At 47.0% G+C, this 14962-nt stretch overlaps 5 protein-coding genes across 5 annotated transcripts; 4 read left to right on the forward strand and 1 right to left on the reverse strand.

Annotated features, from left to right (window-relative positions):
• Positions 1 to 765: 765 nt before the first annotated feature.
• Positions 766 to 1633, forward strand: SPPG_03757 (uncharacterized protein). Its single transcript, XM_016752006.1, has one exon. It carries the CDS (start codon positions 809 to 811, stop codon positions 1559 to 1561), a length of 753 nt encoding a protein of 250 aa, XP_016608669.1. The 5' UTR covers positions 766 to 808; the 3' UTR covers positions 1562 to 1633.
• Positions 1634 to 2341: 708 nt separating this feature from the next.
• On the forward strand, positions 2342 to 4751 carry SPPG_03758 (sulfate permease; the record flags this gene model as incomplete). The annotated part of the gene is made up of 6 exons (XM_016752007.1): positions 2342 to 2558; positions 2623 to 2924; positions 2991 to 3053; positions 3117 to 3684; positions 3749 to 4406; positions 4477 to 4751. 6 exons carry the CDS (start codon positions 2342 to 2344, stop codon positions 4742 to 4744), a joined length of 2076 nt encoding a protein of 691 aa, XP_016608670.1. The 3' UTR covers positions 4745 to 4751.
• Positions 4752 to 5860: 1109 nt separating this feature from the next.
• SPPG_03759 (uncharacterized protein) lies at positions 5861 to 7063 on the forward strand. The gene is made up of 5 exons (XM_016752008.1): positions 5861 to 6070; positions 6228 to 6410; positions 6469 to 6560; positions 6620 to 6795; positions 6853 to 7063. The coding sequence occupies exons 1-5, from the start codon at positions 6007 to 6009 to the stop codon at positions 6872 to 6874; spliced, it is 537 nt and encodes a 178-aa protein (XP_016608671.1). The 5' UTR covers positions 5861 to 6006; the 3' UTR covers positions 6875 to 7063.
• SPPG_03760 (uncharacterized protein) lies at positions 6913 to 12794 on the reverse strand. Its single transcript, XM_016752009.1, has 24 exons — positions 12568 to 12794; positions 12387 to 12483; positions 12307 to 12317; positions 12146 to 12238; positions 12022 to 12088; positions 11874 to 11967; positions 11725 to 11813; positions 11382 to 11658; positions 10803 to 11318; positions 10716 to 10738; positions 10603 to 10652; positions 10435 to 10535; positions 10300 to 10366; positions 10161 to 10230; positions 10021 to 10101; positions 9816 to 9958; positions 9685 to 9760; positions 8758 to 9629; positions 7946 to 8693; positions 7824 to 7878; positions 7666 to 7763; positions 7515 to 7595; positions 7329 to 7459; positions 6913 to 7255 (listed from the first exon to the last, which is right to left on the reverse strand). The coding sequence occupies exons 1-24, from the start codon at positions 12652 to 12654 to the stop codon at positions 7073 to 7075; spliced, it is 4110 nt and encodes a 1369-aa protein (XP_016608672.1). The 5' UTR covers positions 12655 to 12794; the 3' UTR covers positions 6913 to 7072.
• A 136-nt stretch (positions 12795 to 12930) lies between these two features.
• SPPG_03761 (uncharacterized protein) lies at positions 12931 to 14641 on the forward strand. Its single transcript, XM_016752010.1, has 7 exons — positions 12931 to 13194; positions 13262 to 13459; positions 13513 to 13529; positions 13593 to 13968; positions 14028 to 14157; positions 14224 to 14349; positions 14428 to 14641. The coding sequence occupies exons 1-7, from the start codon at positions 12967 to 12969 to the stop codon at positions 14550 to 14552; spliced, it is 1200 nt and encodes a 399-aa protein (XP_016608673.1). The 5' UTR covers positions 12931 to 12966; the 3' UTR covers positions 14553 to 14641.
• Positions 14642 to 14962: the final 321 nt, after the last annotated feature.

A 14962-nucleotide genomic window follows, 5' to 3' on the forward strand; every position in this document is an offset into this window, starting at 1 on the left:
AGCCAAGGATAGAGGGATTCGGAACCCACATTTCAATAATGAGTGTCGTAATTCTACAATCAAAAGTAACACCTTAGCAGGTTATCATGGCCTATCAGGCTAACATAAGTTTTGAACAAAAGTATTTTGCATGAAGTTGAATCGTCGAGCTATTCTCCTTCATCCAGTGGACGCTTTGTGAGCATCGTTAAGGTTGGCCCTGCTTTCTGAGGATGAAAGGCTTGTACCCTGCACAGTATCTGATCAATGTCAGCAGCAGACGCTGCTTATGCAAAGATGGCTATTTCGGTTGACAAGCTGGTATGCGCAGACCATTAACAAATGCGCTGATTCGTCTGGAAAAAGAGGTGCCAGCTGTGCACCGCCTCTTATTGTTTTGTGTTGAACCGAGCAAAGGACGGCGGGCAGTGCGGTCGGGTCCAGAAACCTACTGTTGACAATAGCACACATGTCGGAGCCACCTCTGTACATGCATGGTAAAGACTTCTAGAACTCGGCAGAATGGCTGGTCAACCCCTATTGATATTTTGGCGTAATTATTTTGGCCGCGGGTTAACGACCTGGTGATTGACCCTCAGAGGATTCGCGAATGCGGGTAGATTGATCGGCACCAAGGGTACCTGTTTGCGTGGACTTTGCTTACTTGTTTCCGTTCCGATGCTCTTTTCGCTTCACAGATGTTGAGTATTTTGTATGGCTCTGGAATATAAAAGAAGAGAACACAGGTTCGCATCTTTTCTTTTCTTTTTGACAGCGACGTTTTTCGTTTTGTAGCTGACTGCACCCGTACTCTATACACCTTATACCAATGTCGATAATATTCACACCGCATGACGGCGGTGATGTGCAGCAGTTGGCACTGCTACCCGAATATTCGGATGATGCACTAGCCGAGATTATACGAAACTTTTTTCCTGAGCTCCTTGGATCTCCCCTACCACCAAAGCCTCGTTCCAGCTCGGCTGCTCCGTCAAATTCGTCCAACATGTCTTCGGAGGAGACTCTGTATGAAGCTACCAATATACAGGAGGATCATTACATGCATTGCGAGTCGTGTCAGTACGATGAAGAATGCGATGCGCATCCCTACACAGTTGATGCATCTCACGAGACGTTATGCGAATTTGATGCCGGGTATCTTCAAGTTGATCCATGTTTCTCCCTCCCCGTCTCACGAAGAGGTTCCCATGTTCGCCATGGCTCAGAAAACAATGACCCAGCGCAGTCACAACATGTTCGCCATCACTCTGAGAATGCAGAGACTGGGACAACACACAATCGCCGTTCCTCGGCTTCAAACCATATTTCATTTCCATGCTTTGTGCGGGGATGCAACAAGGTCTATACAACGGGGGCAGGACTACGATACCACCTTAAAACGATCCACAAGACGATTACGCCACGTGCGGCGAAAATAAAGGCGACGGAGAAGAATATTGTTTGTCCGCGGTGTCCAGACAAGGCCTTTTCAACCAGAGGAGGACTTAAATACCACGAAAAGACAGTCCACCAGGGCTGGTCGATACCCCATCGAGAACTTAATATGGAAGATACGTACTGAACCCATTATATCCTGTACATTTTATTATTATTTCTTATCTTATGCAAATACATTTATGATTTTAATGTCGTTTTATTCCAATCAGCAGCGCCAAGAAATGCAATTATAAAGTTGCTCTAATTGTATTTTATCTCTCCAAACCCGCCGCCGGCAAAACTAGTAGTGACCCTCCCAAATGGTAAACCGCCGCCGCCAGTAAGCAAAAAAAACATGGCCAACGTTTCTGTGGAGGGGCGAATCGAGACCTCCTCTCGTTTTGACCATTGTCCACAGCTTTGACTGCTTTGATCTTTATTATGGCACCAAAAGCGTTCACCGTCCAAAAGGATGATAACCCCCCAAAAGATACTCTACATTGTCCAATAAACTGCACGCTGACCGCAACAAAAAAAAAAAAAGATAATCTCCAGAGCCCCTTTCAAAGTGTCCATGTCTTGTCCCGTTCGATTCAAAATATTTACGCCGTTCAAAAAGCCAAGAATTAAAGTACGCCTCCGCGTTTCAAAAGTGCCAAGAGTTAAATCTTAAATTCGTATTTGGGACTTTGAAAATCTCGGCGCCGCTTGCTGGTGTTGGAACTTTGCAATTTGAAAGTTTCAACTACAATCAACAAGAAAAAAATGTAATCTAAAAACCATGTTGGCCGGAGGCTGGAAAATAAGGTTAGAAGGTTTTTCTCCTTTAAAGATTATAAGGCATACTATATATGGACTGGGACCCATATTTGGCCTGCCCAGCTTTTCTTATCCTCCCACTTCCCAGTAGAATTGACCTGCGAAGATGGCGGGAACTTATCCTTATTCAAACAATGGATGGAATGACGACGACAGGAATGCTTTTCGCCAACGCGATGATGACGCTACCAGCTCTATCCAGAGGAGAAGAACTCGTCTTTTGTACAATGCTATGCGAGATGCAGAAGACGAGGATAATCGGTCCTTGTCAAGTGGACGCCCGGGATCGTACGGAAATGATGGCACTCCGTTGACAGGATCTGGTCAGTTCTTTTCGAATGTCTATTGCTCCTGGACTGGTCTGAACTCATTCTGGATCTTCAATAGTAAAAAAAGAGAAAACCTTTCTGGATAAGGCGGCTGCCATTTCCCCTATCATCGGAGCATTCCGCACTTATACGCTCAGAGACATGCTCAAGGATTTCCTGGCTGGGATGACCATCAGCTTGGTGTTGATTCCTCAAGGAATCGGGTTTGCCATCTTGGCCGACATCAACGTATACCACGGTATTTTGTCCGGTATATTCCCAGTTTTTATCTACGCCTTCCTCGGAGGAGGAAAGCATCTTTCTGTTGGGCCTGAGGCTGCAACGACCGTGGTTTTGGCCGAAACGATTCGATTTGTGAGGGTAAGTGAGATCGTCCATGCTTTAGCTTGCTAGAATGGAGCACTTGGCTCACCTTGTGCTGAACAGGAGGAACATCCAGAGTTGAAAAATGCAGACACATATCAGATTGCAGCTCTGATCACCATCTTGGTATGTATGCCTGTTCCTGTTGTTGCCTAATCTAAGATCAGTATCTCATGTTGTACTCACTAGGTCGGTCTGATCGACGTCATCTTTGCCGTCCTCCGACTCGGGTTCCTTAACAATATGCTCTCTGGATCGCTACTGATCGGATTCGTCGGTGCCCTGGGCACCTTGATCATAGCTGAACAGCTTGCACCGTTGACCGGCATCATCAAGCCCGAGGCTGAGCTATCCACAATGGAAAAATTCCGCCATTTCTTTATGCACCTTCGCGACATTCATCCGGGCACAATCATTGTTGGTCTCGTCGGAATTGCATTCTTGCTGGGGATGCAAGTGTTGAAGGGAAAAGTCAAGCACCCAATCGTGCAAAATATGCCATCCGTTCTGATTCTCGTCGCCGTGATGATCAGCGCAAGTGCAGGCGTTGGTTTCCAGGGTAAGGGCATTTCGACCCTGGGAGAAATCACGTTGAAATTCCAGCCGCCGCGGTTACCCGACGTGCCCTTCTCGATCATCCCCACCTTGATTCAACCGGCCATTACAATGTCAGTTGTTGGATTTATTGAAACGATGGTGGCTGCCAATGCATTTGCCAACAAGCATGACTATCAAGTGTCAGGAAACCGGGAACTAGGTTCGTATCCCTCCTCAGTTCGAGTCTCAATGTTCGTTACCACTGACATTGGCCCATGTTTTAGCTGCTCTTGGCGCATGTAACGTATTCGGAGGAATGCTTGGAAGTTATACAGTCATTGCATCTTTTGCTCGTTCCAAGATCTACGAAGCTGCAGGAGCAAGGACTATGATAGGAGGACTGTTTTCTGGGGGTTTCGTTCTGGCCATCTACGTGCTCCTTTTGCCAGTACTCAAATTCTTGCCCCGTGCAACTGTCGCGTCGATCCTTTTCGTCGCTGGGTACAATCTGATTGAATGGTTTGAGATCATGTTCATCATCCGTATGGCAAGCGTTCGCGACGTAGCGTATCTTGCTATCGCCTTCCTCGCGTCAGTGTTTGTCAACACAGAGGTAGGCCTCATGGCCTGTATCCTCCTGTCGCTTATGACCCTGCTCAAGAAGAGCAGCAAGCCGGAAATGGCTGTTCTTGGTGCAGTCCAAGAGGGGAAAGACGTTGTGTACCGCTCAATTGAAGAATATCCCAACGCACAGACCAAGGATGAGATCATGATTATTCGTGTTCTTTCCAGTTTGAGGTTCTACAATTCGAGTCTCCTGCGGGATCGTCTTGCTCGCTTGGAAAAGCAGACTCGTGCACTTGCTGAATCATATGGAAAGGGTCCCAACCCGATTCAAGAATTTGTCTTGGACATTGGCCTATGTCGCGAAATTGACTCTACGTGAGTATTGCTATTCCCGCATCCACAACCTCTTTGATAAAGACTTTGCTAATGCAACTCGATTCTGCAGGGGTGCCCTCGTTTTGTACGAACTGATCCATTCTCTGCATCACCGCCATGTTCGCGTTTGCTTTGCCAACGTCAAGAAGCAACACCGCGCGGCCTTCAAGAATGCAAAGATCACACAAGAAATTGGAGAGGACCGTCTTTACGAGACTCTTGATCAAGCAGTTATTGCCTCGCGTAATCGGCTAACGGGACCTGGCTATCGCAAAGGGGGTGCAGGCCCCGAAATTGTAAAGATTGACATGGCCTACCCACCACCGGCCGCATACTGAATGCAAGGACCACTCATCTAAATGTTTCTAACAAGAAATGGTTACGATTCCGGTTGTCCTAGCACCAGTTGTATATAGTTCCTTTTGTAAAAATGCTCAGTTAAATAAATTACAATGTGATAAAATGACAAAATATCCTAGTGCAGGGACAAGTTACAGGCAACTGCAGAATGGTCCAGTCATTAAATGGCCGTTGGACCCATCTTATTGTTTATCTTCATTATGATGATCCAATAATTGTGGCTACAGGTACTGACATTTGTACTTCCCCAACTCTGAGAACTGACCTACGTATCCATTGATACTACATAATTTATTCCATCACTTGATATAAACGATCCACACTGCCTTTAAAACAAAACACCATTCCATTCTTTCTTGCATTTGCCTTTCTGTAAAATCGCCGACTATTCCTCTCCGTGAGATGTGTGATCTCTTACTTTACCCATCCTGGCGGTAAATGACTGACGGAGGAGAAAGAGTGCCGTATAGAGCTGTATCTCCACTAGGGAAGCAGTGGAACCCAGCTTCTGGTTTCCGGTCGTTCAAGGCACATTTATGGAATAGATATACATCAGGCGCAGATTACACTGAGCAATCCTTAAGGATTGACGATATGTAAAAGAGGATTTCCTACTTGTAGCAGGCAAATCGGACAAAGAGAACGCGAAGGGTTACTTGAAGACAGGGAAGCAGAAAGAGCAATTTTTGAGATACTTGCACTGCTCGAGCATATTAATGCTCTGGTGGAACTATCGGTGGAGAATATACTTGTGTAAGGAATCTGTCCAGCAATTAGACATTAGTCGCTAAATACACTGAACTTATTTCCTGATAACGAGAGCACCAGTAGTCATCCCGTTGCTGCTGTGGAAGAAGTCCACACCCATTGAAGTTGTACTAACAGCGGCTTGAATTGTGCCGATCTGCTCCAATTACGAGTATATTCTGACTGAGGTTATGAGATATCTCAGCATCATCCAATGTCACCAGGGAACCACTGGTGGTATCTCGGAATAGTCTCTGGTCGCAACGAGACCTGATCGGGCGCTTACGTTATAACGTTGTGCTGTGCCACTACCCAAGATCGTCGTGTTTGTCCCGAAGAGATCTTGAACTTTGATGTGACAAGAAGAATCCTCCACTCACTAACGTGTGGATAACTTTAATACACTCTCACACATCTTATCCTACCACTCGGAGAGTCGCGTTTGTGTTTGGTCCGGCATATCGCTGGTTGGTACCAGAGAGGAACGATATCGATGAGCAGCAAGTCTAGGAGCTTTCAAGCTGCCGTTGGATTTGGCGTCGTTTCGAGCACTCCAGGTGAGCTTTTCGGGTTTTCTCCTCTTTTGGCATGTCTGTACAAGTATGCGGTCATTTGGAAAAAAGAGATCGGGTCAAGTGCCGAATGAGGGTGTTTGTTGGTCATGCATGCACTGGACAATGCGACACCGCATTTCTAACGATACTGGTAACCTAGACCGCCAAACGTCACGCCTCCCCAAAATAGTCCTTGACGAAGCCGCCCGTCGAAAAGCACAGGAGCGACATTTAGAAGAACTTCAGCAAGACAATTATGCAGCCGATATCCCAGATACCGCCGAACTAGAGATAGTATCATCCGCAAGAAAGAAACGGGTTTTGGAAGATGAGGACCCGTCTGGTATGTTGTTGCATTAGGCACACATTCAGAAGGCTAGCATTAATATGGGTCATCGCAGCCCGAACATCCATGAACAAGCGTCAGAAACGGGCATCCGTAAAGCGAATCCTTCTCCAAAAGAAAAATCTGGCAACCCTGATACAGGAATCTGTGAGTGGTTTCTCGTTATTGACCTAAAGTTTTCAGCCAGTAACGCCAATTCTGGATAGAATATTGAAAGTATGCCGCCTGAAGTACCTACCTACCTAACAGCAGCAGCAGCACCATCCCGCTTTCCTCCCCGTAAATTCTGCTCTGTGTGTGGATATTTCTCGCAGTATAATTGCATACGATGCGGCATGCGATATTGCTCAATAACCTGCAGAGACACGCATAATGAGACTCGGTAGGTTTTGTTTCAAGTTTAACCTTTGATTTGATGCTCATTCGGTTTCCGCGCCAGATGTCTCAAGTACACGGCATAAGCTGCGGCGTGCTTTTGACCAGCCACTTGTTGAAAGCCATCAATCACTTGCTCGCTGTATTCTCCAAAACTTTTTATTTGCTGTGTAAATATTCCTAATTTAGATATCGCTAGACTGTACATGTATCGTTTGTTCAACACCAAAGAGACACCAATCGGGCCTGCAGGCCAGGCATATACACCTTTACGCATTCATCTTTTAACTTTCGTTACCCAAAATATTAATTTGCCATCTCGAAGGACTAGGGGGCGGTTCGCCAAACAAATACTCGCCGCAGTAGTTTGGATCGACGAACGGTATGCTGCGAGAAGCCAGCCTCATGAGGACAGCTTGTTTGCGAAGCGTTGATGGTTCCTGATCTGTGATGACGTAGGTCAAATCCTGTTCAAAAGGTATATGAGGATACATGTTTGCAAATATGCCCTGTTGACAGAGCAGAGATCAAAGTCCTTACCTCCGTATTTACACCCCGAAAAGTCTTCGGGTTTGCAACAACCTTGGCTCCTCCAGCATTCAATAACCGCGTAAAACCGTCCTTTTTGCGGTTATCCACGAGCAGTAAGACTTTCCATCCCGTAAAACTTCCTGAATACGGATATCAGCGGAATCTTACACAATCAGCCCTAACTTGCTGACAAACCTTTTCGAATCCCATTAACCATCTCCGCGTTCTGCAGCTTTAGTCGCCATCGACGTGGGGCACTGAATACATTCCTATCAACTGGATTGACAGCGGTAAAATTTTAGATACGGGTGCCAACCCAGTGTTTTTTCTGCGTCTGGACACTTACTGGGAGGAGTATCTGGGTCTGGAACCCATTCATAGTCGACCTCATCAAGAAACCGAGCGGCGGTCTTACATGCTTCTATGTAAGTTGGCCGTAGAACCCTTTTATGTCTTTTAGATTAACTGATGCGAGATAAGCACAAACAATTGATGTTGACATACCAGGCACCCGCAGCAATAGCTGCAAGCGGCTTTTCCGTTCTTGCTGGTTTGCTCACTATGGAGTCAAGTATTAAGTATTTCTTGAAAGAAAATTAACATGCCAGCACCGTTCATGAACGAACCAATTAAATGCGTGCAATCTGGGTGCCAACAATCATATTCAAGCACGGTACCGCCTAATCGGCTTATTAATTGAGACATTCGGACCCGCTCCTCGCGGGGCAATCCAGAGAGCAGGAACTTTCTAGCGGCAGGTTCAAGCACGCGGGTCGAAATGGACATGCGAGAGGATTTGCGCATGGATGGTGGGGTTACCGTTGTGGGCACAGAAATTGTTCTCTCGCTTACGGAGGATATTCCCATGCTAGTGGTTCTGGCATAGCTTGGTTCTTTTATGCCGGAGGAGCACACTGAAACTGTGCGGTTTGGGGGAATCGGGGCTTCGCTTTCAGTCGTGAATCCATTTGCATCGAGCGTACTACCAGTAAACGAGGAGTTACGTCTCAATAACTCATTCACCTCGTGAACATTTTTGAGTTGTTGTGGCATAATGCCGGTATCAGTTAACGTCGTAGTGCCGTTCCCCTCTAGCTCTGTCGATGGATCCTCATTATTGGAGAGTTTAGGACGCTTCCCATTCGTCTCAATCTGTTCAAGCAGCTTGCGTTTCTCTACTCGACTATCGGGATCATCGTACACAATCACCGCGGCTTCTTCTTGCTGTCTGTTGGCAATCTGAGTTTGAGTGAAGGGGTGCACGTCCACTCGTCCGACTTCTTTGGTGCTGTCTTCAGTAGGGATGTCGTCGGAGAAGATGGAAGATACCGTCACATCCCGCCGTAGCACGCTGTGACGAGGTCGCCGTCGTGTCTATGCAGGATTTTACGTGAATCAATATTCTCGGCACACAAATCACAACAAATTTGCCGATTACCATTTTCGCGTCCAAGAGCCTGTCGATGATTTCAACATATTTCTCAACACCTGGTAGCGGCGCGCTTTGATCATCTCCCACGTCGCACTGATCGTCTCGTGAATCATCAGCATGTGGTGACTGTTGGTGTTGCCGCGCGTCTTCTTTCACATCATCCCGCTCAAGCTTTTCTTGCGGAGACGAGGACGCTGATGTCTCGTTCGGATGCTGATCTTCTACCGTATCTGACATCCGCTGGCTGCTTGTTGGTGTAGATATGGATAATGCTCGATGGGGATTGTACGTATGGGGATAATCCAACTCCTTGACACGCTGCCCAGTCTCATGGCACGCCACAAGCCAGGAGGGCGACACGATATACTTTCCGCGCTGCCGGGCAATCTTAAAGTCCCGGAACGCTTCATTGACGCGATTGCCTTGATGCATATAGTGGGTGCAAGTATCGCTGTAAGCCACGAGCATTTCCGCCCCCATTCGAGTTGCAATTGGGTACAGCGCAGATCGTCTATGAACGACTCGGGGGCTGAGGCAGATTATTACTCCTTGAAGAAGGGTTGGTGGTGGTGCAGCATTTTTCTGCTCCACACACGAGCCAGATGAATCTATCGAATGGATCTGGCCAACGGACCCCTGTCGTGGCCCATTAGCTTGTCGAACAGCCTTCTCAAGGTTTTTCGTGAACGATACTTCCAACGGCGACCCGCTCATTACATTGCGGCCAATGTCCCGCAGTTGCGCTTTCGGCGTAATCAAGGACGACAAGACCGCGTTGGTTTCAAATCTCGGTTGAAAAGCACCTGTTGCCGGAAACTCGCTCTCTTCGTCTAAATCTGACACTTTATCCTCGAAAGCCGTATTACGATCGAACAAATCTGATGCTTGGACGTTAATAATCGTCCAATAGAAACCAGTCCGTTTTTCACAAACCAGATGCCTTTGGACGCCTTGTAACGTCGACGGTGTTTCCCACGCTTTCGCCCTCCAGAGGATGCACTACATATCCCTGCAGATACTTATATAAGTTCGCCTTAAAACAGCTAATAGGACATACTGCTTACAGCCGCGGCGCATGTATATAACCAGTCCGCATCCACAATTGGTATTCGCCAATCCTTCGCCCGTCGATATTTGGCATTATCTGTGCCCGGTTTACATAAAAGATGCGTGTTTTGTTTCGAAAATGTCTCCGTAAAGGTGGCACCTAAGAGATGCTGCAGAATAAGATGAGGCTAATTGAAAACATTTTAACATGGTACACCGTACCCATAATCGTTGTCAGCTTTCCTAAATGAGCACGCTCTACGCCCTCATATCCTGACACTCCAATTACGTATCTGTTAAAGCCTAGTTTATGATGAGACCCGATGCGGCTTTATTGGCTCTCACTCCATGTTGTTACCTACCTGGCAGCGGCATATCTTGTCGTAAAGGAGTGAATAGGATGTTTGCCTTCATATCATGCAACAAGCCATCCTGCGCGGTTACACCAGCTAAAGGTTAAGAAGCACTAATGAACGGTCCCTATAATCACCAGACAAATACCTCTATACATCTTTCCAACCAGAACTCAGTCACCAACCGTGATCGTAAGCCGACTTTTCCAGTAGATCTATGGATACTGACATTGTCAATGACTCTAGAAGGTAAATTAACGTACAACTAAAAGGCTTGAATTACCCGAGCAGTGGAACAATCACTATGTGATCATCGGTAGACTCCGGAAGGCTAACTATAAAGCTCCCTCCTTGCCCTTCAACCAGCTGGCGTAGCATCTCACGCTAATAGCTCAGACAATAGACGTGAGTCTGCCAGCGAACCTTTCAATTTTGCTTCGGCAATGCTTACCTCTTCTGAACCAAAGCCTGAGCAACTAAACCGTATTCCTGAGAAAACACCTGGCAAAGAACAGCGTTATCCATAACCCTCGGGCTTAGGATCCTGGTAAAAGGCTAAAATACCGTTGTATGCTTGTGAGCCGGGCCTAGCGTAAACAATAGTCAATTACCTGACTCATAAATTGAACGGTGGGTATGACAAAGACTCACCGTTCACAATGGATACCAGATGCTGCCAGTGATTGGTTGCTGATATTGCACTCAAGGTTCGGTCTGGACGTGTATCGTGGCGAAGAGATTGCTGTAGGATGACTTGTTGATAGTGATCCCTTACCGCGCCCTTCCAGCGGCGCTTGGTTCGCGATAACAGCAGATTCGTCACCATTGGGGGCTTCCCTCGCCTTTGTCAGCACTCGATGGGCCATACTACTGGTCTCCAGAGGGTCAGCAAATACGTCTTCCATCTGGAAACTCGACCTCGACCTTTTTTGTGCATCGCGCAACCGTGACTTTGGCTTCACCGTGTCAGCATTTAGGCCCGTAATATCGCGTTGTTCCGAAATACAGCGGGTCCGCCTCGCAGTGGATGCTTCAAATGGGTCTTCCCCCACATCAATCATGTAGGAGTCGGTGGGTAATGGCATCCGCTCGCGGTAGCAATCACGGAGCCACTGATACGATATAACAGGTATAAATCGCGCACTAGTCCGGATCATGCGGATGTCACTGGGCAAAGCAGGTAGTTTGTTATTATCAATGGCCAGCCTCGACGCGATTCTAGCGGCTTACCCTTCAGAAGCAGTCCTCCCTGGAACTAGATAATGAGTAACAAACCCGTCAAACGCTTTAGGCATTGACCCTCCTCCGGCTCGAATCATCTTTTTGATTTGCTGTAACTGCTGATCACTAAATCCTTCCCCAGGATAGATATTACATCGATCGAGATAGAGCAGAGCGCAATCCTGAGAGGTACTATCGTCATCTTCGAGAAGGGCCAATGACGTACTATCCACTTTGGCGTTCGGGTCTTTGACTTCAATAGGGTAGAGAATTTCATCCGCGCATGCTGTTCAAGTCAACCAATCAGTGATATGGCCATAGTATGAAGCACAACCAGCAAGGTGTTCTCTACCATTCATGGCAATAGAATCATGCAACCACTGAGCGTTTACAATGTTCAATTTCCATTTTATGGCCGCGTCATGCTTCCTACTGCCAGCACTGAGCAGAACTTGTCAGGTTACCAATATTATATGTCCACACAGAAAACGGGGCACATACCACGCGGCAATGAGATGCGTGCAGGTTGAAGTCAGCTGTCCTGAAAAGTCTCCACCGTTTTGCAACACGAGTTCTTTAATCGTTTGCACTTCCGCTGCAGGATATGTTAGACGAGGTCCTCTGGCCGTAATCCATACCGGATTCTCACATGGTTGAAAGTTTGTTACAGCAACACGTAATCCGGCAAAGGGTAATAACTCGTACTCTGCAATGTGCTGCTGAATGTCAATGAGTTGGCTCACAATGTTCGGATATCATAGATCTCGTCTCACTTTTAAAGGATCGAATCGCTCGTCGTTGCGATGAGAAAAGCAGAGGCGAATCCAGGCAGTTCGTACGATGGGTATGGAAAGCTTTGCAGCCATCTATGACAAGAATTAGCCCATGCTATATCGTAACATGGCCACTTTCTGTCGATTATGTGAATACATACCCTGTATTTTTCTGCAAAAACCCAAAGTCAATGTGTGATATTTGAAACTTGCTTTTAATAACGATATGCTTCTGACAAACCTGATCTTACCGTATCGGCAAGTAGATAATTGACTTGGACATTCAGGCCTTGGCTGTAAGTACCGCCCAGTTCCTCAACCATAGTTCTGATCTCCTGCTTTAGGTTCACGCACGAGGAAATTCAGCCTATGCAACGACCGGACAAGTGCAAGCAATTATCCTTGAGAAAGAATGACTGTACCTTCAACTCCCTATCCATACTGGAAGCACATATCACTGTGCCTTTCAACAGCATGTTGGACTGTCGGTTGTCGTCTGCGGTTAGCATGTAGGAATGAAACCTCTTTTGTGAAAGACCAGATTTTCAGTCAACTGTGACCCATTTACAGCACTGGCATGGCAATGGGTATCACAGTGCAGGCATAGTATCATGACATTAGCGAGTGGAATTGTGTTGGCAAAATCGCACTTGGTAGAAGGAAGGAGCTCGTTGCATCAATGCTCAAGCAACCTTCATCAAGCCAAATATGGACGGCTCGTCACGTGCTACTTCCCAAGCGCTCTTCCCTTGCACTTCTTCCTCCACCTCATGAACCTACTGGCGCTGAAAACCCATCATTCTAGTAGATAATTGGGGCTCATGTGGGTTGTTCAACGCGCTCAAGTGTTGGGATATCGACGGCTGGACTTCCGGTCTTGTCGAATAAATCCTATTTGGCAGCGCTTACCTCTAGGCTACGCGAAGCAAAGCCCTGTCCTTGCAGCAACGTCCGTGTTGGTGGGCTCCACTACCGTACCGCGCTTGATACTTACAAGGAGCGAAGCTCCCTCTTCGAATTCCCTTCAACCCCGCTTTCGGCCCCGGAGAGTACGTGGGCACTTATGGTTATACTATGGAGAGGATATTTCTGTAAACTCACAAGTGAGGTCGGCAGCTTATCATAGATCCTGACGTTTTTCGGATAAAGGGGACTATTATACCTGAAGTCCTCCCCGTCACGGGCTTTTTTGCCACCTACGCCTCAATCTTCACGTACCTGCACTATACAGTTGCTGGTCAATCGCTGGCAGTGGGATCACATCTGATTCCCATACTCAGCTTTGTTGTCGGGTTACTTTTGGCATTCCGGACGGTAAGCTTGGTCGTAGTCCATTTGCCGTGTAACTCTTGAGTAATGTAAATCAGAACCTTGCATATGATAGGTGATCTTGCTCTCAGATGGAGTTTCACCGCACACGCAATATTGAATGACCAGGCATGCATAGGTTTTGGGAAGGAAGAAAGCTCTGGGCCAATTTTGTTGCGTTATCTCGCAACCTTGCCCGCCTGACTTGGGTAAGCAATCCATCGTCACATGTACTCCAGGACGGATCCCCGAATCAGGCTGCCATACAAGCAAAAGAAAGGCTCGTTCGACTGACGATAGCGCTGGCAGTGTCTACAAAGCACCATCTTCGACATGAACCTGGTCCAAATTACCCCGATCTCGTGCACCTACTGCCCCCAGAGTTTGTGGAGCGAGTTGGGTCAGCCTCGACTGGGAAAACAAAACCTTTGATTGCAGGGACCATTGGCGCTCGAAACCTGCCCATGGAAATATCGCATCTGATGTCGTCCCAAATGCTGGAGCTACGAGACAAGGTAGTATGTTTTCTCTTCCAGCAAGGGTTTGATCGTCTGACAAGGACGATCCTCTATAGGTTTACATTGACTCTAACCTGTACGGTGCAATGGTTTTCATACTCAACGATTTGGTTCAAACAATCAGTAGCATGGAACGGGTGTCATCGACACCTATGCCTACTGCATACACAGTGCATTTGAAACAAGGTCTTGTATGACATGAATAGCTCTCGCTAGACTGGTAATGTCCTCATGCTTTGCGTCAAACTGCAGTTCTAGGGCTATACTGCCTAGCTCTTCCACCGCAACTGATAGGGCAGCTCGCGCTCTTTCAAGTTCCAGTCGTCAGTCTTGCTGCATTTGCACTGTTCGGTGTAGCGCGAATTGGCGATGAAATCGGTACATGTCACTTTCTGAAACCACATTGCTCTTGAGAGTTTCTTTTATAAACTCGTTGCTCTTGTTATTTCTTTTCAGAGGATCCTTTTGGTTACGATCCGAATGATCTCAAGCTAGACCAATTTTGTGAAGACTTGAAGCTCGAGCTTGAGGCCATGATGGAGGAACCGCCGCTCACTATAGAATCTCGGTCTACTACTTAACCCTTTAAAGTTGTCCTGTCCATGAATGAAAATGTTGACAAATACCAAAAACATTTTGCCCTTTGGCCATGGACAATTTGTGTAGCTGATTTTCTTGGCAAGATCAGCGTCGTACCATGCAACGGCGCCGAGCTGCAAAATATCGACGTAATGTTGCTCTCCTACGGTTGCCCTATCGCTGTCTGCGCAAAATCAGCCGTTCCACACAGATGGTGCAATTCTAAATTCACGAAATCTTTTTGCCTTTACAACCGGATTTTTGATCAACCGCGCGGCGTTGTGTGCGCGCAGGTGTCAAAGTAACACCCTGTGAAAAGGGGAGGGTGCCAGCAAACTTCAACAGATACAGCAGCTCACCCGACTATTTTGTCACCTTCTTGGCGCAGACAGTCTGCGCATAGGGGAAGCGC

This window comes from Spizellomyces punctatus, assembly GCF_000182565.1.
Source record: "Spizellomyces punctatus DAOM BR117 chromosome Unknown supercont1.6, whole genome shotgun sequence".
Lineage (NCBI taxonomy): Eukaryota > Fungi > Chytridiomycota > Chytridiomycetes > Spizellomycetales > Spizellomycetaceae > Spizellomyces > Spizellomyces punctatus.